This window comes from Vidua macroura, chromosome 19, assembly GCF_024509145.1.
Source record: "Vidua macroura isolate BioBank_ID:100142 chromosome 19, ASM2450914v1, whole genome shotgun sequence".
Lineage (NCBI taxonomy): Eukaryota > Metazoa > Chordata > Aves > Passeriformes > Viduidae > Vidua > Vidua macroura.
This window is the reverse complement of record NC_071589.1, coordinates 5,576,639-5,596,040: the sequence shown is the minus strand read 5'-3', so window position 1 is coordinate 5,596,040 and position 19,402 is coordinate 5,576,639. Positions and strand designations below refer to the sequence as shown.

At 47.0% G+C, this 19,402-nt stretch overlaps 2 protein-coding genes across 3 annotated transcripts in view; one reads left to right on the top strand and one right to left on the bottom strand.

Moving 5' to 3' along the window:
* Nucleotides 1–1,457: 1,457 nt before the first annotated feature.
* OTOP3 (otopetrin 3) lies at nucleotides 1,458–7,269 on the top strand. Its single transcript, XM_053994820.1, has 6 exons — nucleotides 1,458–1,842; nucleotides 2,917–3,053; nucleotides 3,809–3,867; nucleotides 4,515–4,633; nucleotides 5,442–6,373; nucleotides 7,099–7,269. The coding sequence occupies exons 1-6, from the start codon at nucleotides 1,458–1,460 to the stop codon at nucleotides 7,267–7,269; spliced, it is 1,803 nt and encodes a 600-aa protein (XP_053850795.1).
* A 2,039-nt stretch (nucleotides 7,270–9,308) lies between these two features.
* Nucleotides 9,309–19,402, bottom strand: part of HID1 (HID1 domain containing) — a 36,871-nt gene continuing 26,777 nt past the window's right edge. For both annotated transcript variants that reach the window (XM_053994633.1, XM_053994634.1), the window contains exons 10-19: nucleotides 19,231–19,321; nucleotides 18,444–18,595; nucleotides 17,175–17,253; nucleotides 16,400–16,564; nucleotides 15,055–15,282; nucleotides 14,438–14,571; nucleotides 12,897–12,977; nucleotides 12,395–12,486; nucleotides 11,923–12,081; nucleotides 9,309–11,458 (exon numbers count right to left, since the gene is read on the bottom strand). In XM_053994633.1, coding sequence (XP_053850608.1) covers nucleotides 11,395–11,458; nucleotides 11,923–12,081; nucleotides 12,395–12,486; nucleotides 12,897–12,977; nucleotides 14,438–14,571; nucleotides 15,055–15,282; nucleotides 16,400–16,564; nucleotides 17,175–17,253; nucleotides 18,444–18,595; nucleotides 19,231–19,321 — 1,245 coding nt within the window. In that variant the 3' untranslated portion in view covers nucleotides 9,309–11,394. The remainder of the gene's footprint in view (nucleotides 11,459–11,922; nucleotides 12,082–12,394; nucleotides 12,487–12,896; nucleotides 12,978–14,437; nucleotides 14,572–15,054; nucleotides 15,283–16,399; nucleotides 16,565–17,174; nucleotides 17,254–18,443; nucleotides 18,596–19,230; nucleotides 19,322–19,402) is intronic.

Genomic DNA, 19,402 nt, shown 5'->3' with positions numbered 1-19,402 from the left:
TTGGGTACCTCCTGGTGCACCCTGAATGGGCTTCCTGCTGATTTTATAGCCTCTAAGCTCCCTTTGGACCAGAGAGTTATGGCCCTAGAAGAGAGGAGGGAGTTTGCCCCTTTGCTACCAAATTAGGAGAATTTTGGAGAAAAATGGGGAAGATTTTAGGATCAATCTCCACCAAGACAAGTGCCAAGGATCTTAGGGCTTGGGGGTTCATCCTGGAACACACAAATTAATCTTCTCCTTCCATGGAGAGGTCCATCCTCTCCTAATGGACCCTCTAAACTCACCAACTTAGAGAGAAATGCTGAATCCCTGCTGCCAGCCACAAAACCCAAGGGATCAGCTCACCTCAGAGTCCCAGGGGCAAGGGCAGATAGTGCACCTCTGTGCACATGCAGAAGAAAAGGGAAACACTAAATTTCAATCCCTCCTCAAACAATTTCTCCCCAAGACTACCTATCACAGAATGTTTAAGGTTTCCCGCTCTCTCAAACACATCTCAGGGAGCTTTTGTTTCACTCCAACCACCCTTCACTACAATCAGAACCACGCCCTGGAATGAAAGCATCTTTCCATGTACCAAATCTATAGAGAGGTTGATGTTGCCTGATTGCTTTATGTGAGTAAGATTTCCCTTCCAATAGCAATACAATCCTACCAAGATTTTACCAAAAGATGGATAGAAAAGCTCCCAGACTCTGAGTGCCTACCTGGGCCAATCCCTCCAGCTCCTCTGTGTCAGTGTCTTCACAGCCTTGTGCTACAAGAGGAAAAAGAAATAAAAACAGGTACTAATTGTTTCCCAGTCTCAGCCCACCTGGGTGGGAGTTTGGATCTCCTCCCAGCGGCTTATTCCAAGCTTTACAGACCCTTTGTTTATTCTCTCCAACTCTACCACAATTTGTGTGACCATTCAAGGAACCTGTAGCTCTCAGAGTCCAAAAACAAAAGGAAGAGGTTGGACCCATTAACTGAAAATCAAACAGCTCTGAATTTCACAGCAGGTCTAAGCTTGCTCTTCATTTCCACCTAATCCTTATGGCAACAAAGGGAAAGAAGAAAACCTGAACCCAGGGCTGGAGGAGCTGTGAAAGGTGAGGGTGGGAACGGTTTGAGCACCTCTGGTCCCAACAGCTCCTGGTACTGGTAGGGCAGGGCAGAGATATCAAACACCCACTTTAATCCTGTGTCTCTGGACAAGTTTTGGCAGAAGGGCTTTTCCCCAGTGCCCTGCAATGATTCTGTCCACTGGGAAATTTTAATGCCTAACCTGGGCTAAAAACCAATCTTCTTTTCCCCTTCATCCAACTTCTGGAGAAGAAAGGAGAAGCTGCAAAGCAAGGAAGGGAGGTCACCACACAAGTGACCTTCACAGCAGAGCACAAAACCTCCCATCTCAGCACATCCCCCCTTTTCAACCTCCCCTCTTTTCAATGCAGTGATTCCCAAGTAGATGAGCCATGTCTGACAAGAAAGTCTCCAGGCCCTGCCATCACTGCAAGAGCAGGTCAGCCTCAGCCCCAACAGACACCACCAAGATCCACTATGAGAAGTTCTGGCTGTACCGTCACTGCTCTTCGGTGCAGCAGAGGGACCGGCAAGCTCAGAAGGCCGGGCAGCTCTTCTCAGGGCTGCTGGCCATGAATGTGATGTTTCTGGGCAGCGCCTTCATCAGCAGCATGATCTTCAACAAGGTGGCCATCACTCTGGCAGACGTCTGGATCCTACTCTCCATCCTCAAGGTCTTGTGCCTCTTCTGGATTATTTACTACCTGTTGGGCACCAGCCGGCAGCCACATGCGGTGCTCTACCGAGACTCCCATGCCGGAGCCATCTGGATTAGGGGTAAGTTCTGCTTTTATTTCTTCTCCCATGCCTTCTTCCAAAGACTTGGAAGGCAAAGAAATTCTTCCCCTGTTACTAGAGGAGCTAGAAGCCATAGGATATGCAGTTAGGGCATTGGGAATCTCCCAGTTCCTGTCAGGCTGACAGGCACAGTGGGTGCCACAGAGTGGAAGCAGAGCAGCCAGGAAAGCCTGAAACTCAGCTTCCCTTCAGCCTCCAGTCAAACTTCACTCTTGGTCCCTTCACAAAGAGAAATCCAGGCATAACCCCTTTCCAGGACAGCAACTGAGCACTGTGGAAAACCATAGGAAAGGTTTTAGGCAGGAGCACTTTGAAAAGTGAGAGGAGAATCACTGTGTTTATCCTCCAAGAGCACCAGTGGCCCTATGTCACCATCATCCTCATTTAACATCACTGCAGCCTTGTTGCCAGGGAAGGATTCTTACCCACTGAGTCACATCCCAGTGACACCCAGGCTTTCCTGGGAGATTTTCCCTTCAGTATTTGCCCCACTTTGAGAAATCACCCTTCTCTCAGTAGCCCTGCCTCTAGTCTATCATGGAGTTTTTAATTAGGCACTGTATTGTTAACTAAGATGGAGAATCAATTGAAGGAAGCTGCAAGGTACTTGAGTACCTAAAGCTGCAAAGATATGTCCAAGGGAAAAGGGAGAAACAATCAAAGGGTCCCAACTCCTGCAGATGGGGCTGCTACAAGCCTTAGAAGACCTGTGGTCATCTCAGGTTTCCTCCACAAGGCAGAAAGCATGTCCCATCATTAACTTACCCCAGTCATTCCAGATTGTACAGAAAAGCCCAAAAACCCCATCCCCACCTTGTATCCAAGCACAAGAAAATACCTTTTACTTAACATCTTTAACCAGTCAAAGCACACAAACAGGTTCAGGAATAAGGTTCTCCTTTGTCCTCTTCTCCTAAAATCATGAGAATTCCAGGAGAAAGACTGCCAGCTCCACACAAATCCAAGAAGCACAAGGCCTCCTATGCCCAGTCAAGCTCAGATGCTCCACAGACATGTCTGTGTTTATTTACTGATCCTTTGCTCTTTGTGCAGGGTCAGTCCTGCTGTTTGGCAGTTGTAGCATCCTCCTGAATGTGTTTCAGATTGGCTACAGCACAATCCTCGTCCACTGCAAATCCAAGGTGGAAATTGTGTTCCCCAGCATTGGAATCCTTTTTATTTGCACCCAGGTACTGCACATTACCCTTCTGTAAGCTTGTTTATTCTCTCTGTCCCATTCCTGGGAGCCCCAGGGCTGGGGAAAGCTGGGAGACGGGGGAAAGTGAAGGAACACGGGCCATTCTCCTGAGCATTGAAAGCATTTAAGCATCACACATTACTTCAAATGCTACCTGCACTCCCTGTGTGCCACACTGAGAGACAAGGGAGAAAGATTCAAAAATTACCCTAGAAATACCTGATATACCATAGGATCCAGAGGAATTTGCTTTGAAGCAAAGTAAGGAGAGAGGAGAGGAAATTTCACATTTTGCCAGAGATGTCTTTGCACCAGTCTGAGCCTCAGCCCCTCTTTGTATCTGCCAATCCATCCGCCCAACAAAATCCTTTGCACACAAAGATATCTCACACCATTTTCACCTTGTTATTCAGCATCAGCCTTCTTCTTTACAGACCCAAAGCCATATTTGGAAAGTAAACTAATTCCCACCTCAGCAGCAAATACCCACATGAACAGGACAGAGGAACACGGAGCTCCACGATGTGCATTCAGTGCAGTCACACATAAATGCTGCCCTTACCCAAGGATGCCAGCACCTGCCTCAGCACTGGGGTGCAGGTCCACACATGTCCCTGCACCTTTGCACAGAGGCAGGTTTGCTCCTGCTTGGTCCTGTACCTTCTTGTCCACCTGTTCCTTTCCACCGTGTGTGCAGCCAGCTGCCAACTTCACTCTGTTCACAGTGTTATTGTTCTCCACTTGCAGGCTTACTTTCTGTGGCATCACTCTAAGGACTGCATTCAAGTCCAGCACAACTTCACTAGGTATAAAATGAGGACAAAAAATGCCTTCTACTGCTCTAAAGAAACTTTTCCTTTCTGCCTGTGATGTCCATTATGATTCCTGCTAGAAATGTGCTCATCTGATCCTACATAGATCCTACATTTTGGGTGATACAAGAACCAAACTATGCATTGTTCAGACCCATCCCCCCTCCTCCAAACTGGGCTCACTAGCTCCCTTCAGTTTTCCTTTGTGCCTTGGAATGCTCCTAAGCTTATTCCTTCCTCCCAAAAGTCTTCCTGCTGCCTGTCTTAGGGACCAGCTCACAGACTGGAGGATGGGGGAGGGTGGTCTCCCCCAAAGTCTTCCTGCTGCCTATCTCAGGGACCAGCTCACAGACTGGAGGATGGGGGAAGGTGGTCTCCCCGTGGTCTCCCCATTCCTATTACTGGGAGATGTCTTAGCTTAGGCCAGTTTCACCAGGCACTGCCCACCCTGCTCCTTTGTAAATGGCAAGTGGGAATATGCTCAGGTGTTTTTATGCAGAGCCGCACCCCACAGGCCTCAGGCAGAGCAGGCACAAACACCCCATGTGTGCTCAAATCTCTGCATGGGCCAGCAAGAGGGGAAGGACACACTGGCTGTGAACCATCTCCAAACATTGTACAAGTCCTATGTCTCCTCCCAGGTGTGGGCTGATGGTCACCATAGCCACCAACCTTCTTCTCTGGCTCCTGGCTGTGACCAACGACACCCTGCACATGGAGATCGAGTCTCAGCTGCGTGAGGTGGAGCGGCGATTCGCAGGCAAGGCTCCTCCTTCACATCCCCATTGCTGTTAGGCTGACACAGGTGACTTCTAGGGAAACATTTCACACAACCACAGAATATACTGAGTTGGAAGGGACCCATTAAAGATCAGCAAGTCCAAATCTTGGCCATGTACAAGATCATCCCCAAGTAGTCCACCATGTGCCCCAGAGTATTGTCCAAATGCCTCCTGAGCTCTGTCAGGCTTGGTGCTGGTGCACTTCTCTGGGGAGCCTCTGGGTCTCAGTGATTCAGATATCTCCAGTCCCCCAAATGCTACAACTTCCCTATTATTGGAAGTTGTCTCAAGGAAATGATCTGCAAGGGGAGATCTTCACCTGGAGGGAGGGGATCTGCTATGAAACCTTGAAACTGAGGGCTAGGAAAGGAAAAGCACACCATAAATTACATTTTTGCTCACTTTTCCCTATTAACTGCAAGCACAAGATTGCCAGACTAGAAGAGGCTAATGTAATTGCTGTGGTCTTCTTTCTGAGGATATAGAGGAACAAAGGGAAATCTAATATTCCAGAGGGAGAAACAGAGAAGGCTTTGTTGTGAAGGAGGAGGAGTCTCTCACCCAGCACCTATGGTGTTGACCATAGGTAGGAAAATACATTAGCTAAGCTGTGTTATTCTGAATCCTCATATCCTTTAGGACTGAGCAGTAGCCATTTAACTTCCTTCTGATCCCTTTTTCTGAGGCACAGACACACATGTTGTGCCTGCACACATGAAACTCCCAAAGACAGCCGTGACATCCAGGTCATCTCCCTCCTGTCACCTTCCTCTTGTCATGCTCCAGGCAATGAGACTACCTTGTGCACATGCCCAAACACGACCATCTGCAAAGTCTTCCAGAAGGGCTACATCCTGCTCTACCCCTTCAACACTGAGTACTGCCTGGTCTGCTGCTCCGTGCTCTACGTCATGTGGAAGAACGTGGGGAGACGCATCAGCCACGACCACATCCCGAACACCAAGCCCAAATTCAAGCTCCAGGGGGTGGTCTTTGGGCCACTGCTGGGAACCAGTGCTGTAATCATCGGGGCTTGTGTCTTCATGATGTACCAGATCCAGGCCACCAGCTTGGTCCCCAGTCGCCAGGTCTTTGTGATCTATTATTCCTACTACATTGTGCTCCTGCCCCTGATGAGTGTGGGTGCCGTGATTGGGACAATCATTCATGCCTTAGAAAAAAAGGAGCTGGACACACTGAAGAACCCAACCCGCAGCCTGGATGTGGTCCTGCTGATGGGGGCAGCCCTTGGCCAAATTGGCATGTCCTACTTCTCCATTGTGGCCCTGGTGGCCACTGATCCCAGGGACCTGCTGAACAGCCTTGCCCTGTCCTATTCTGTCCTCCTCATCTTTCAGAACATCACCCAAAATGTCTTCGTCATCGATGGGCTCCACCGGCAGCGTATTGTAGCAGCAGCTGAGGCCAGACATGCTGGACACTCCGGGCAGCACGCGGTGGCTGCAGAGCTGCCTGGGGAAGAGGAGACCACACTGAGCAGCAAACAGGAGCACAGCCAGACACCTTCTGGCAAGGAGGAGGACACTAAAGAAGAGCAGAATCGTGAAGCCTACAGCCAGAGACGAGTGAGCGTGCTGGAGCTGGGACAGGAGATCCGGAAAGCTTCCCTGTCCTACATCCATACCTACTCTCACCTGAGCTGGAAGAGAAGAGTATTGAGGGAGATCTCATTCTTCTTGGTTTTGTGCAACATCATAGTAAGTATTGTGCTCTCTGCTCCGTCACAGCTCCAGCTGAGCCACGGTGACCCGTGACACAGACATAACCTCTTTGTCTTTCTCTTGTATTCCAGACAAAAAACCTTTGCCCACCAAGTTTCAAATGGTGAGGCAAGTCAAGACTGGTTTTGCTGTTAATACCCCACCCTCATAATCAGAAAGTCTCTCTTTTACCCTTAAAGTATTACTGGGTTTCATGGTTGCAGGAAGGAGACAGTTAATAAATCCTTACTTGCCAAGATTTTAGCCTCTGAAAAAAAACCCACTAGGCTCATTAAGGGTGTTTCATGAGAAATGTGAAAGAAAATGTGAGGCACCAGCATTAAGTCTCTGTAAACATGAGTCTCCAGGCTCGAATCTCACCCAGTAAAGTACACTGTGGTCTGGGATCTTGAATCAGTTCCGCAGCCTTAATCCAGTGAAAACCCATTGCCCAGGGAAACAATGAAACCCTGTAGAAAGATGAAGCAGGCTAGGGCAGAATGGGACTGTCTTTACGTTTCCAGGGTTTCAAAAGGATTTGATTTACAGCAAGGAGTCAACAGCGTAACTATGGGATTTTCCTTCTCCTCCCTGGCAAGGAGACTACTGTGATAGTCCTGAAATATTCCTACAACTCTTGAGCCAGTGCTGAGATTAGGGTGCAAGTAGGGGACAGTTTGTCATCCTCTGACTTAACGTTTCTTTCCCTCACATCTCTCCAGCTATGGGTCATGCCCACATTTGGGGCTCACCCCATCTTCGAGAATGGAATGGAAAGGTCATTTTATGGCTACTCCACCTGGTTTGTGATCGTGAACTTCGGACTCCCCTTGGGTGTGTTTTACCGCATGCACTCAGTCGGGGGGCTCCTGGAGGTCTACGTGACAGCCTGAGCCAAGCTGGACCCCCACCCCAGGGGCTGGGGAGAATTAGTGATGCTGAACAAAGACACACTAAGCAGTAGATACACACGTGGAAACTTCTAAGATTTTTTCTCTCCAGCTTCTGCTTAGACTTCTTGTACAACATCACCATGAATTTCAGAAGAGGTTCTTTCATATTATCATTTTCCACCATAGAGAATAGACTCAAAGCCCATAAACAAACTCTCACTGCTCTCAGGAATCACACATGCAGTCAGCAGTCTGGCAGTGGATGCTGTTTGGCAGCAAATGGGACTTTAATGACTCTTATTGAGATCTTCCCAATAAAAGAATGCAAGGGCAGCCTTCAGCAAAAGCAACGAAGACTGGCCTGCACCAATTCAGAAAATCAAAAGCAATCAAAAAATAAAAGCTATAACATAACCTTGCCTTACTGAGAATAAACACTACTTCTTCCTACAGGCACTCCCAGAGCCTCAAGTGGGAATCACTAGGGAAGCACTGTGGGTGATCTTAACTCACCACGGATGATGTTATCACTGGTGTGGACTAGCCAAGGTCCCATCCTTGCATACAGGGCTAGTTCAAGAGCAAGCCACTACCACTTCTGCTGTGAATTTCTCCCCACCCCAACATGTTGGCCCTTGCTGCTGCTTTGCACATCCACAAACCTTTCTCGAGGTCACCATGCACAAAAGAAGGCGGCTGCAGTGAGGTGCCTGATAAAAGACCCATTAGGATGTGTTCCATAGGGATGCCTGCTTTGAAAGCACGTGGGAGAGCAAGGGGCTTGTGACTATGGGTCCCAAATCCAGAGCCTGATGAATGGAAATAAAGAGATTGAATTTTCATGTGTGTCTTGTGAAATCTCTGGGCCTGCTCTGCACTCAGTGGGCTCAAGGTCAACATACTTACATCACTCTTGTGGAGGTTGTATGGGGCTCTGAGCAACTTGCCCTAGAGGAGGGAATTCCTGCCCACAGCAGATGAGCTTTATGGTTCCTTCCAACTCAAATCATTCTGAGATTCTATGAGATTTAAGAGCAGGCCTGCTCTATAATCAATCAAAATCTGTCATGATCCTTACCCAAGCATGGCACAAAAGGCATTCTCATTAGTGCTTCTGTTCCTTTGTAAATGAATCCCAGGATCAGTGATCCCTCAATAGGATTAGAGCCTATTTATGGGGGTTTTTTTGGGATTGCCTAGTAAAGCAAACTCTCCCAAGAGAGTAACAGTGAGGATTCAGCATTCAGGCAGTGATAGCACCTTTCTGTAAAACTCTTAAGTGAGACTGATTGCACGAGCATGAACTTTGCCCAATAAGTGTTTGTATTTGGGCCCATGTCAACAGAAACATGTCATGAAAAATAACAGCTGGATAAATTAGGCTCTGATAAAGTTAATTATTATTCTCATGTCAGTGTTTGTACCATGGGATCCACAGGACATACATGCTAAGGTCTGACCTCAAACCTTCTTTGTAGTGATTGACAGCCTGGGGACAAGGAAAGATGGCACTTCGTGGGCAAACCATGACTTGGATTTTATCCAGTTTAATGGATAAAACACTGGTTTAAGTTACTGAGCTTTCACAGAGCAGGTGACTTTGGAATGAACACTGAATACATGACTGAAGACATGACCAGCATGGACAGGAATGAAGCCCACCAGCTCCAACTCTCACCCACAGCCACCACAGATCAGATAAACCATCAAGGCCCTCCATGTCCTTTCCTAACAACCCCCAGGGCCAGGGTGCCTGTTTTACAGGTCTCAACTGCACAAAGGTTTTAGCACATGGTTCACTAATCAGGAGACTTGATCCTGTTTGATCTTTGATGATGCTATGAACACAGAAACAGCCAAACCCACACAATTCAGGCTCATTTCCCAGAGTCAAATCTTCCATTTTTGATTATAAAAAAAATTACCACTGCAGAGGAAGCCAGCCCACGGTCCCCTAGTGGAACAAATCACTTCAACATAAGACAAACAAGATTATAAGCTTCCCTCTGCGGAAGGGAAAAAAACAAAGTACCCAAGTGCATATTTCAGTTAATCTTTATCTTTCTGTCCGTAAGTAAGCAAAGAGTTTACAGTGCAAGTTGATTTCCACAGAACAAGGATCAGACTCCAAACACCAAGAAACAAACAAAAAGGCTTCCAGAGGAACTCACAAAGAAACAAAGCAGAAAAGAGGACGGAAGAGATCATGAGAATCAGCAGATCCATGGGAGGGAAGAGGCAAAGCACGTGGGACACGGGAGGCCCCGTTCCAGCTGTGAGGTGCGAGTGCCATACAATTAGAGTCTGGCCCCACCAAATCACATTCTTGTACATGAGATTCTCCAAGTGAAACAGAGCCCTCACCCTGTTTACACCTGAACAGAGGCGTGGTCAGGATGGGAGTAGTGCTGGGTGGCAAAGTGGGTTGGAGATGGGAGGCAGGTGGGGGAATAACCTCTCTCTATTTCACATATTTCTTATCCTTCAGAAAACCATTTCAATTTTATTTCACTTTCTACTGGCCTGGGACTCCATCTTTTTCAGTGCCCAGAGGAGGAAACCACCAGACTACAGACCAGTGGAAGCCAGCAGCACACTGGAGCAGGTCTCTGGGAGAGAATGGTCATACTGTTACCACTGCAGCTGCAAAGCTTAGGCCAGCAGTGTGTGTCACACTGTCCCTGTACTTAATGTGACAGACCTCTTTCCATGCAGTGATGCCAGTGGGTCTTATCTGTGGCAAACAGCTCACGGCCAGCAATCCTCCCAAGAGCCTGAATAAAAGAGCACCAAGGATTATGCTTTGATGGAAAGGTCTCAGTTCATGACAGGACCCCTCACATTTCATTGCCTAAAGACCACGTGGGTCTAAGACAGCAGCCCCTCCCAGAAGAACATAAAATTTGACTCAAACCCCAGGGTGTCTCCACTCACCAATGTGTAATCTCACGATGCTGAACCAAGCCAGCAACAGCGGATCTCCCACCAATTTCCATTGTGGCTTCCCAAAATTTACATGTGCTTGGGACCCAATACATTCAAGATCCAATAACTTGGTCAATAAGCAAAATGCCCTGAAGAATTAAACTTTGCCTCAGCACTCTCCACTCCCTACTGACATGGAGATGCTTCTCCTCCTACAACTTCCAAATTCCTCTTACAACTTCCCTGAGTGCCTCCCTCAAACCCTTGCCTTAACAGTAGTGTGCAAAAGACCCTTCTGCTGCCTGCATTGCATCAGCCTGCCAGGCAAAGATGGAAGGATATGGTTCCTTTCAAACCCAGGTGACGGTGTCCTTTCAGCCAGTGGGAGAAGACTTAAAAGAGTTTAAGTCAGGTCTCTTCTCCTTGCTCTCACTGAGCCAGTCCCTTCCTCCCTGTGTGCTCACATGGATTAAAGAAGACCTTTAAAAGTAAGACAGGCTCCTTTGCAACAGTCCACCATGAAGGACAGGCTGCTGGGCCTGGAAGCCAAGGAAAAACTTCTGAGCCACACCAATGAAACTTCTCAAGCAGCTTTCCAGGAAAGGACTAGAGAGATTCAGAAATGAGACACAAAGTTTTCCTTCAGCATCTTCTCCTTTCATTTAGGTGGGAAAGACTTCCCTATATGCAACTGAGACACCAGGGAGACACCTGCAGCCAGAAGGGATGCCCTGGAAACTTTATGGAGCTACTTGGAAGTAACTGCAGTTTCCAACCCTATCTCCTGCAGGAATAGCAGCTTCTCCCTTTCCATCCAATTTACAGCTAGTCTTTTTCAATTAAATGCTGACTCTAACTAGGACAAAGACAGGGTCAGATTGGTTTCCAAACCACATCCAGAAGCAAAAGAGTAACAGAGGAGCTAAGAACAGTCTGATTTCTAGTGCAACCACAACAATGGACAATCCCTTAGATATCTTTAACTCAAGGTTTGTGGTGAAGGGTGAGGGAAGAGAATTGAGCTGGGGGAGGGATGTCCAAGCAGGTCCCAATTAAAGCTTTAAATGACAGGGAGGTAAATGAAGTGATTGTCCTTTTGGTCTCTCAGCTGGATGTGAAATGCAGGAATAGCTGTGATGAAGCAGCACGCCACAGTCCTTAGATCCAGTGTATTTCTCGCAGTAGAGGTAAGTGCTCTCTTCAGACCCGTTGAATTTCAAACAGCTTAACATCTGTGTCATACCAGATCGGGGGATCCACATTCCTGAGAGAGAAAGACAAGAGCCACTTTACTCCCTGTGGCCAGTTACATAGAATTCAAATTTCACAGCCATGATTACAGGAACTGGCTGCACAGCGTGCCTTCAGCTTTGCATAAAAGGAAATCACTGGCTGAGAGACAATGCACCCTACAGGGATGACAGTATCTACAACATCCCACAAAGCCAGAGCTTCGCATAAAATCTCTGCACCAGACCCTCTGGGCAGCTTTTCTATTCCCTGCTGCTGCCTGTTCCCAAACAAGCAGCACTCTCAGAACAACCTCCTTCATGTCATCCACTCAAAGTTTTGGAGCAGCTGATACACCCCAGTCTCTTCCAAGGGAACAACATCTTTCTATCCTGTAAATATGAGACAACCCAGGGCTGGCTGAGTGCATGCAATTCTCTCTGCAGGCTTCCCAAAAGTCTGGAAAAGACCAAGCCAGGCTGCACCCAGCTGGTTTACCTCAAATAAATAACTCCCCACATGTAGGTGCGGAACCACATGGCAGTGCCCGAGTTTGCCTGGTACTTGCGGATGAGGATGGGGTGAGGCACTGGCAGCAGCCCCACCAAGGTGCCATGCTGCAGGAACTTGAGGATCTCCGACTCATCCGTGAGACCCCTGCCAAGATACAGACCAGGAACATCCTTAGCATGTCCCACAGACACCTCCAAAACTGCTGCAGCAGGAAGGACCAGCCTAAACAAACACAGATACTAAGCCATGGCCCAGGAGAACACACCCCCCTCCTTTGTAAATAGAGTGGAGAACGGATCAGACAAACAAGATGTTTGGCAAGTAAAGTAAAAACTCTGCTGAGCCCAGGATGCTTTCAATTAAACTTTACAAGGTTTCCTTTAGAGGGCCTCCAAATTCAAACTCTGCCAACCTCCTTAAACACCACACAGCCCTTCCTTTCCAAAAATCTCCTTACTTGTCAATGCAGATCTTCTCCACCTGAGGGACCAGCACCTGTAAGAGCCGCATGATTGTCTGCAGGGGAAGCTTTGACTTCCAAGACATCACCTGTAGGTAGGGAAATAGCAGGAAAATCAGTTCACTGCATTAGCAGGTTTTTACAGCTGTCTCCACAATCTCTGCAACAAATTAAGTATACAGTAATCACAAAGATGGTGGGTGGACTGAGTTCACAGGAGCAATACAATAAATCCTGGAGCACTAGAATTATGAGGCACCCAATAAGACCAGTGGGGCATTGGTTTGAAACCAATGGTAAATAAATACCTTAACCAAAGTAAATAAAATATTTCTTTTCACATGTCAGTAAATTAAACTTCTGGAGCTTTGACCTCAAGTGCCTATGAGGAAATGCTGCTCTGGGAAAGCCTCTGATGGCAGGGAAGGGGCAGAGAGTATGAGGCATTTCTGCCACGACTCTTTCTCATTATTTATTTCCTCCATCCAGATGTCGTTACCCAGTCAGGAGTTGGAGTCCACTGTCCGCTGGAGGATGCACTAGAGAGACGCCTGCGTTCCCGCCGGGAATGTGATGCCTCCTATCAATAAACATTATTTTTAAGAAATAAAAACAAATGCAAATCGCACTTAAGAGTAAGAAATACAATCCATTTTCTGCTGATATACTCCCCAGATTTTCTAGACCGCTACAGTTCAGCCTGTCTCTAGAACGTGTCAAACCCACCTGACCTTCATTCACCAAACCCATGTGCTCTGACCCAGAAAATGGCAACACTGATGAAGTTGGAGGACCCTGTGGAAGGTCACAGCTCCAGTCACCACTGTTGACACTCTGCTGGAACAATCCACAGTGGCAGAGTTAAAACAGGACTGACAAGTGACTGTTCATGCTTCTTTTTTTTGGCACAGAGATAAAATAGCTGAGGGCCACAGAATTTTCAGCCTCTGTCTACTGAGTATCTCTGGGATTTTTTGTGCCCATTCTGGAATATCTTAAATAGCATTTTTTCCAAGGGTAGGCTCCCAGCAACTCGTATCTAATAACTCTTGCCTCTTGAGGAATGACACACTCAACCTAGTTTTCCATATTCATGTTGGGAAGGAGGGAAGGAAATAACCCTCTAAAATCACTGTCAATCTCTGCACAAGGTGAAAACAGAGAGGTCTTTTCCTTTAACAATGCTCCCTGACCATTCACTGCTACAGCACAGAGCTGACTTTTCTACAAAAAAAATGGGCACAGCACTTCCTTCCAACAGCCATCCTGCACCTCCACATAAATGGACTCATTCACTTGTCACCTGCACAACCAGAAACAGCCAGCTTGGGGTAGAGCTGTGCTAGTGCTTTTCTGGCTGGGGAACAGCTTGAGCCAGCTGCTGGACACAAATGGAAAGCCCCGTGATTATGTTTCATGGGCTGCTGGAAGAAGAAAACCTTCCAGAAGTTCTCAGTCAAGATCTCCTTTAATGACAACATAATTAATTGTGTGTTTAAGATGTCTTGCTGGCCATAGGCTTCACCTGGTACCAGACAAGGCCAGGAAGGGTAAGTAAAATTGGTCCTGGACTATTTGGGATTTCTGTACATTCCAATTTATTCAAGGCCACTCTGAGGGCAGCACCTCAGCCCAGCCTTCATGGGAACACATTGTTCACAGCACCAGCCAACTAAAAGATTCTGGTAGAGCTCTCCATCCCAAGGGAGATGAAAAAGAAGCAGCAGTAAGAACCTGAGTTGGAAACATCAGGATCAGGAGGTTTCATGGACATCCTCTGGCAATTCTGCACTCACTGCTCTGTCACAGTCTTCGTGTTCACTCAAGTGCCCCAGCTCTTGTGTCATAGCACAAACATGAAACACCCAAGATGATGCAACAGCCCTTCTGAACCACGTTGTGTCCCAGCACCCTGCACGTGTGCATACTGCCTTTAATGCGATGCCTTTCTTCAATGGGCCAACAGACCTCTTCTTCTAACCCCTCATTTTTGTTCACTTCACACCTAGACCTTCCCTGTACACCAGTGTCTGGCCTTACCCCACTCCAGGGCTCCCCATCACTCAGGGCTGCAGGTGGGTTTCCCTCTGGTGACAGCTGGGAAGCCTCAGGCTCCAGTGAACGCATGGTCCCATCCTCTGACACCTGGGACTTCTCCGTGAGCTTGTCAATCCCTGTGTTCAAAAGAGGAAAAGCTCAGAAACACAAGTTAATTAAATATGTTTAAAAGCAGAGGGTTCTACTCTGCCCCACTATGCACAGACACCCTGTGTCTCTCTGATATTGGAAAAACTCCCCTTTCAATGGAGAAGCAAGATTTAGCTTTGGTTTCACAAACCCAAAGGACTTTTTCTCTACGAAAATGCTCCCTGAGGAGGAGGAGGAACACAGGTTCACATGGATAGAACTAACCTGAGGCAACAGGTCAAGATTAAGACAAATGGTCATGTGGACACTAAGTCTGAAAGGACAGAAACTCAAGGCAGTTTGTTTGTGATCAGCTTGAGCCAACTGATCTGAAACTCAGACTGAAAGGCAGTTAAGTTATTCACAAATGTAAACTCTTAATCTCTCCACACCCAGTGAAAGGGTGAGTCCACACTATATCCCACAGAGAAAACAAACCTCTCCTGTCCCAAACGTAAACTAAAGCTCACCTGGAGTAGCCACCAGACTGGTCTTCAGCGTCCCTGGCTCAGCAGGGGCAGCAGGACGTGACCCTTCCATGGAGACGCCATCCTGGGAGTTGGTGCGAGAAATGGGTTCAGGGGTTTTCTTCTTGCGCTGCAGCCCCTTCTGGATGGACTGGGAGTCCGTGGGCAGGTTGGCCAGCTGGTGAAAGACATTCCGCTTGCGGATAACAGCATAGACCAAATTGGAGTTCCCTGGGAATCACAGCAATAAAACAAGCAGAGAAGTAAGGCTCAAAGAGCTCTGCCAACCCAGCACAGCTCACTGGGTACACAAAGCCTGACTGCTCCCACCCCAAAGGCAGTGACACAGGTAAGAAAGAGCAGAGCTCAATATCCTCTTATTCGTTACAAAGCAGTACAGAAAATTCAGTGAAATCCTTCCTAGGCTGGAAAGCTGACAAGAAATGTCTTGGTGAGGTATATTCAAACAGCTGAGAAGAAAAAGGACAGTTTAAACCACATATTAGCATCTATTTTGGAAGAAAAGGTTACTAGCCACGGCTCAACATTCTTCCATCTTCAAAAGAACTCACAAAACAAATCAAGGCATTTAATTTGAGGAGACACAGGCCTGAAATAGCAAACACAAAAGGCCACAATTCTTACTGCCTGCAAGATGGCACAGAACCGAATGAAACCATCCTCTAATACAAAACACAAATTACACCCACAAAGGCTACTTTTGGATTTGGCAATTGCCACATGCAAGATTCCCATCAGGGAAGCAGAATGGCCATTCTTGATTTGCAAGTTTAAAGCAAAAGACTAAATTTTGACCAGGTTAGGGACATTACTTTATTATTTATTAGATAAAAGACTGCCATGCTATTAACAGGGAAACATAAGGCATTTCCTGGAAAGTAGCAAATATCAGAAGTTTCTTTGGATGAGGGGGTTTGGTCTTCAGCCCCCAGAGACCTGTCAAAGCAGAACTGAGAGGCACTTGAAAGTTGTTTTGTCCCATCACCTATATTGCTGAGCAACATGAGCACTTTCACAGCAACATCCAGCCAGTCACAACTTATGTGTTACACACTCACATTATGTTTCTTTTCCTCTCTGCGCATCTCACCTTCTGCAGGAGGGCTGAGGTCATGCTGATAATTAGCTGCCATCTCATTTTGTTCTAACCAAATTTGCCTGGGCCAGGACCTAATGCTGATTATCTACTAAACCAATTTCTCAGTCCTGTGTAGCTCATTTCTACGCTTCTCACCTCCTCTCATCTCCTTGGACTTCCTCTGAACTCCCATCTAACATTCTCTTGGACTAAACTAGTGCAAACCCACTAAATAAAGCAGTCTGTTACCATCAAACTGATACTGAATGATGTTGTTGAAAACTTCCAGCAAGAAGAAAACAAGATGATGGTTCTGGACAGCAGAGAATAGGAACCAGGTGGTGGAAAAAGCCTCCAAGAGATGTAGTAACTTGTTAGCAGCCACCATGGAGAGAGACTTCAGGTATGGAGACACTGTGGAAGGCAAAGCAAATAAAAACTAGAGAAAGAACCAAGGTGTATATGTTCTGAAAAATATACCACTAATACACCATGTTGCTTTTATGACCTTCTTACCCTTGCACTTCTGAGAAAGCCTCATGGAATAGCTGAGCCAAACGATTCCACAGAAACATTTCCAAATACAAAACAAATGAAACAGAGATATTGCCTAGTAAAATGAAGCACTGCTGCTTTTAGAGGGTTTTGTTTTGTCTTACACTAATAACAGCACCTCTGCTGTGTCTCCTGAAAAGCTTCACAACTGGAGCCACCTGAGCACTCACTAAATCCAAGGGAAGCACCTCCACCATGAGGAGGTGATACTCCCTGCTGGAAAGGGATAGTACTGCCAACTACCCTGACCAGACCTGCTGGCAAATGTCCTGTTGCCATCCCAAGGGAGCTCCAGGACTCTGCTGTCCCTCTTTCTGCCCCATCTGACCATGCAGGCAGACTTTATTTGCACTGGCCAGTGCCCTCCAGCAGCAGGCACTGGCCAGTGTTAGGGAACACAGGTAGGGGCACAGGGAGAAGGGAGTGGGAGCACTGTGGGCTGTGGTTTTTCCCCCCACACAGTGCTCACCGTTCACAACGATGGTGAGCAGGCAGTCGAAGAGGGGCTGCAGCCGCTGGTGCCCGCTGGTGATGATCTTGTGAAAGACCTGTGGAAGGAAGGAGCTCTTGAGCAAGGCAGCACCTTACTGAAAGCACCCTCTCAACCAAAACCAGTGCCACCCCCATATTCATTGCTTCCTGACACCATTCCTTCCTAGGCAGGGCCCTGCACAGTCCACAATTACACAGGTGGGGAAGGCTGCTCTCACTGCAGACTTACGCTCCAGGAGTACAAGGTTTCATTTACAAGGAATCCTTTGGGAACACGATTAGGGCCCTATAACACCGCAAACAGAAACTGACTGTGAGCTGTTCAACAATGTTCAGGCAGCCTGGCACAAAACTAAACCACCAGGAAATAGAGACATCTTCACCTCCAATAGACTTTGACTTTGAACACTTATGATAGCTGCTTGGAATGCCACAGAACTAATCATTTTACATTTGATTTTAGTGCAGATTTCTAACTCAAATGTTCGTCCTATTTTAACTATATCCTCAGACATGGAAAGATTCAAGTGCCTTGTAACCAGTTCAGACATTTGCAATCTTGGCCTTCCCACCTTTAGTTGGCATGTCTGCAGAGAAGTCCTAAGCATAATTAAAACAAAGAGATGATCTGAGATTAATGGAATGCAAGAGCAAAACACACAGCATCAAGAGCAGTTATGGTGTGCAGGTTTCTTCCTACTCCTTTTAATAGGAATCTCCTCTTGGAGATTTATCAGAAGCTGCTGAGAACTTCTTCTCTGGCAAATGAGAACGTGACAGAAGGGAAGCACCTGAGGCTTGTATTGCAAAGCACACAGCTGCTCACAGGCAGTGTTGTGGGCAGACTGAAAGGTCAGTGAAACTTGCAGCAACCCGAAGTTGTAGGGCTGAGCTTGGTATCACTGTTGTCCCCACTGACAGATGTGCTCCACACACCTCTGGTTGCCTGGGACAGAGCCAGATCTCCTGCCTTCCCTATCAGTAGAGTAGAGGGCATGCACCCACCTCCTCATGACAGCAGTGCAGCACGATAAGGAGTCCTGTTCTTTGGGATCATATCATGCAGATGGAATTGCACCTCATGCATATGCACCTTGCCAGACACATCACCTCAGGTTAACAGTGTGCATCCCCCACACTTCCTAGCTATTCAGTGGGCTTCCAGTCTAGGGAGGGTGAGTATATTGAAGGTGGACAATTATTTGTGGAGCTAGGAGGGTTCAAGAAGTGCTGGAGCTGTACTCACTATGATGAGCAGATCTGCATGTGTCCCTGTGAAGACAGGGATGTCCATAGGCACTCGTACAGAATACGGCTTGTTCAGTCGCACCCCAAAGTTACGCTCCCCACTGAGGAGCAGGAGGATAAAGACCCCAATGTGCATCAAGCCCACTCGTGCTGCAAGGAAAAAAAAAAAAAAAAAACAACAGAAAAACAAGTCACAGTGAGGTCACTGGAATTCTGTGAGGGGCAGTGAGGAAAGAGGAGAAACACTATGGGACTGATAAAAAACTGTACAGACTAAACCATCCTGATAAGGGACATCCCACACAGAGCTCCCTCCATAGTCAGTACCAGTGTCCTTCCCAAGCACATCTGTGTTAAGTCTTATCAGTGTTAAGTCTTGGATGTTTTTCTTCATTATGTTCTTAATGTAAACCCATTGTCATAGTAGTAAAGATCTGACTACTTCTCTCCACTACACAATGATGGAATTATGCCTGATTTACTCCCATAGCAAGAGCAGATTGCTCATTTTCCTCTCTTCAATGTATTAGGGACACAATTTTCAACAAGAGGACTCAAAATGGAAGGAAGGATCTCCCTTCCCTATATTGCAGGATAGATGGTGTCCTGCTTCTAGCCTCTTAAAAACATTAAAGCCCAATTAACTGGACTCCACTCCATGTCTGTAGAAGGTCAGTAACATGCATTCAAGATGCTGTCAACTGGTAGGGAGGAAGCATCTCAAGAACATTCTAGCTCAACTGTCAAGCACAAATTGTTCCAAATATTGAAAATAACCAACTTACACTGGTCTGCTCTGGCATCATTGAGAAAATACAAGATTGGGACAAGAATGTCCAGAACATCACTGCTCTTCAGCACAAAGAAGAGGAATTTCTGGAAGAAAAGGGAAGATTTCAGACTATCATAAGCATATACCCTGCATCATCCACAGGACTCAGGACAGGCAGTCTAAAG

What these genes read in the sequence shown, in the direction of transcription:
- OTOP3 (XM_053994820.1), top strand. Translation starts at nt 1,458, where the DNA reads ATGTCTGACAAGAAAGTCTCCAGGCCCTGCCATCACTGCAAGAGCAGG. An exon ending in TCCTTTTTATTTGCACCCAG is followed by an intron (nt 3,054 to 3,808) that starts GTACTGCACATT and finishes CTCCACTTGCAG; the next exon opens with GCTTACTTTCTGTGGCATCA. An exon ending in TGGTTTTGTGCAACATCATA is followed by an intron (nt 6,374 to 7,098) that starts GTAAGTATTGTG and finishes ACATCTCTCCAG; the next exon opens with CTATGGGTCATGCCCACATT.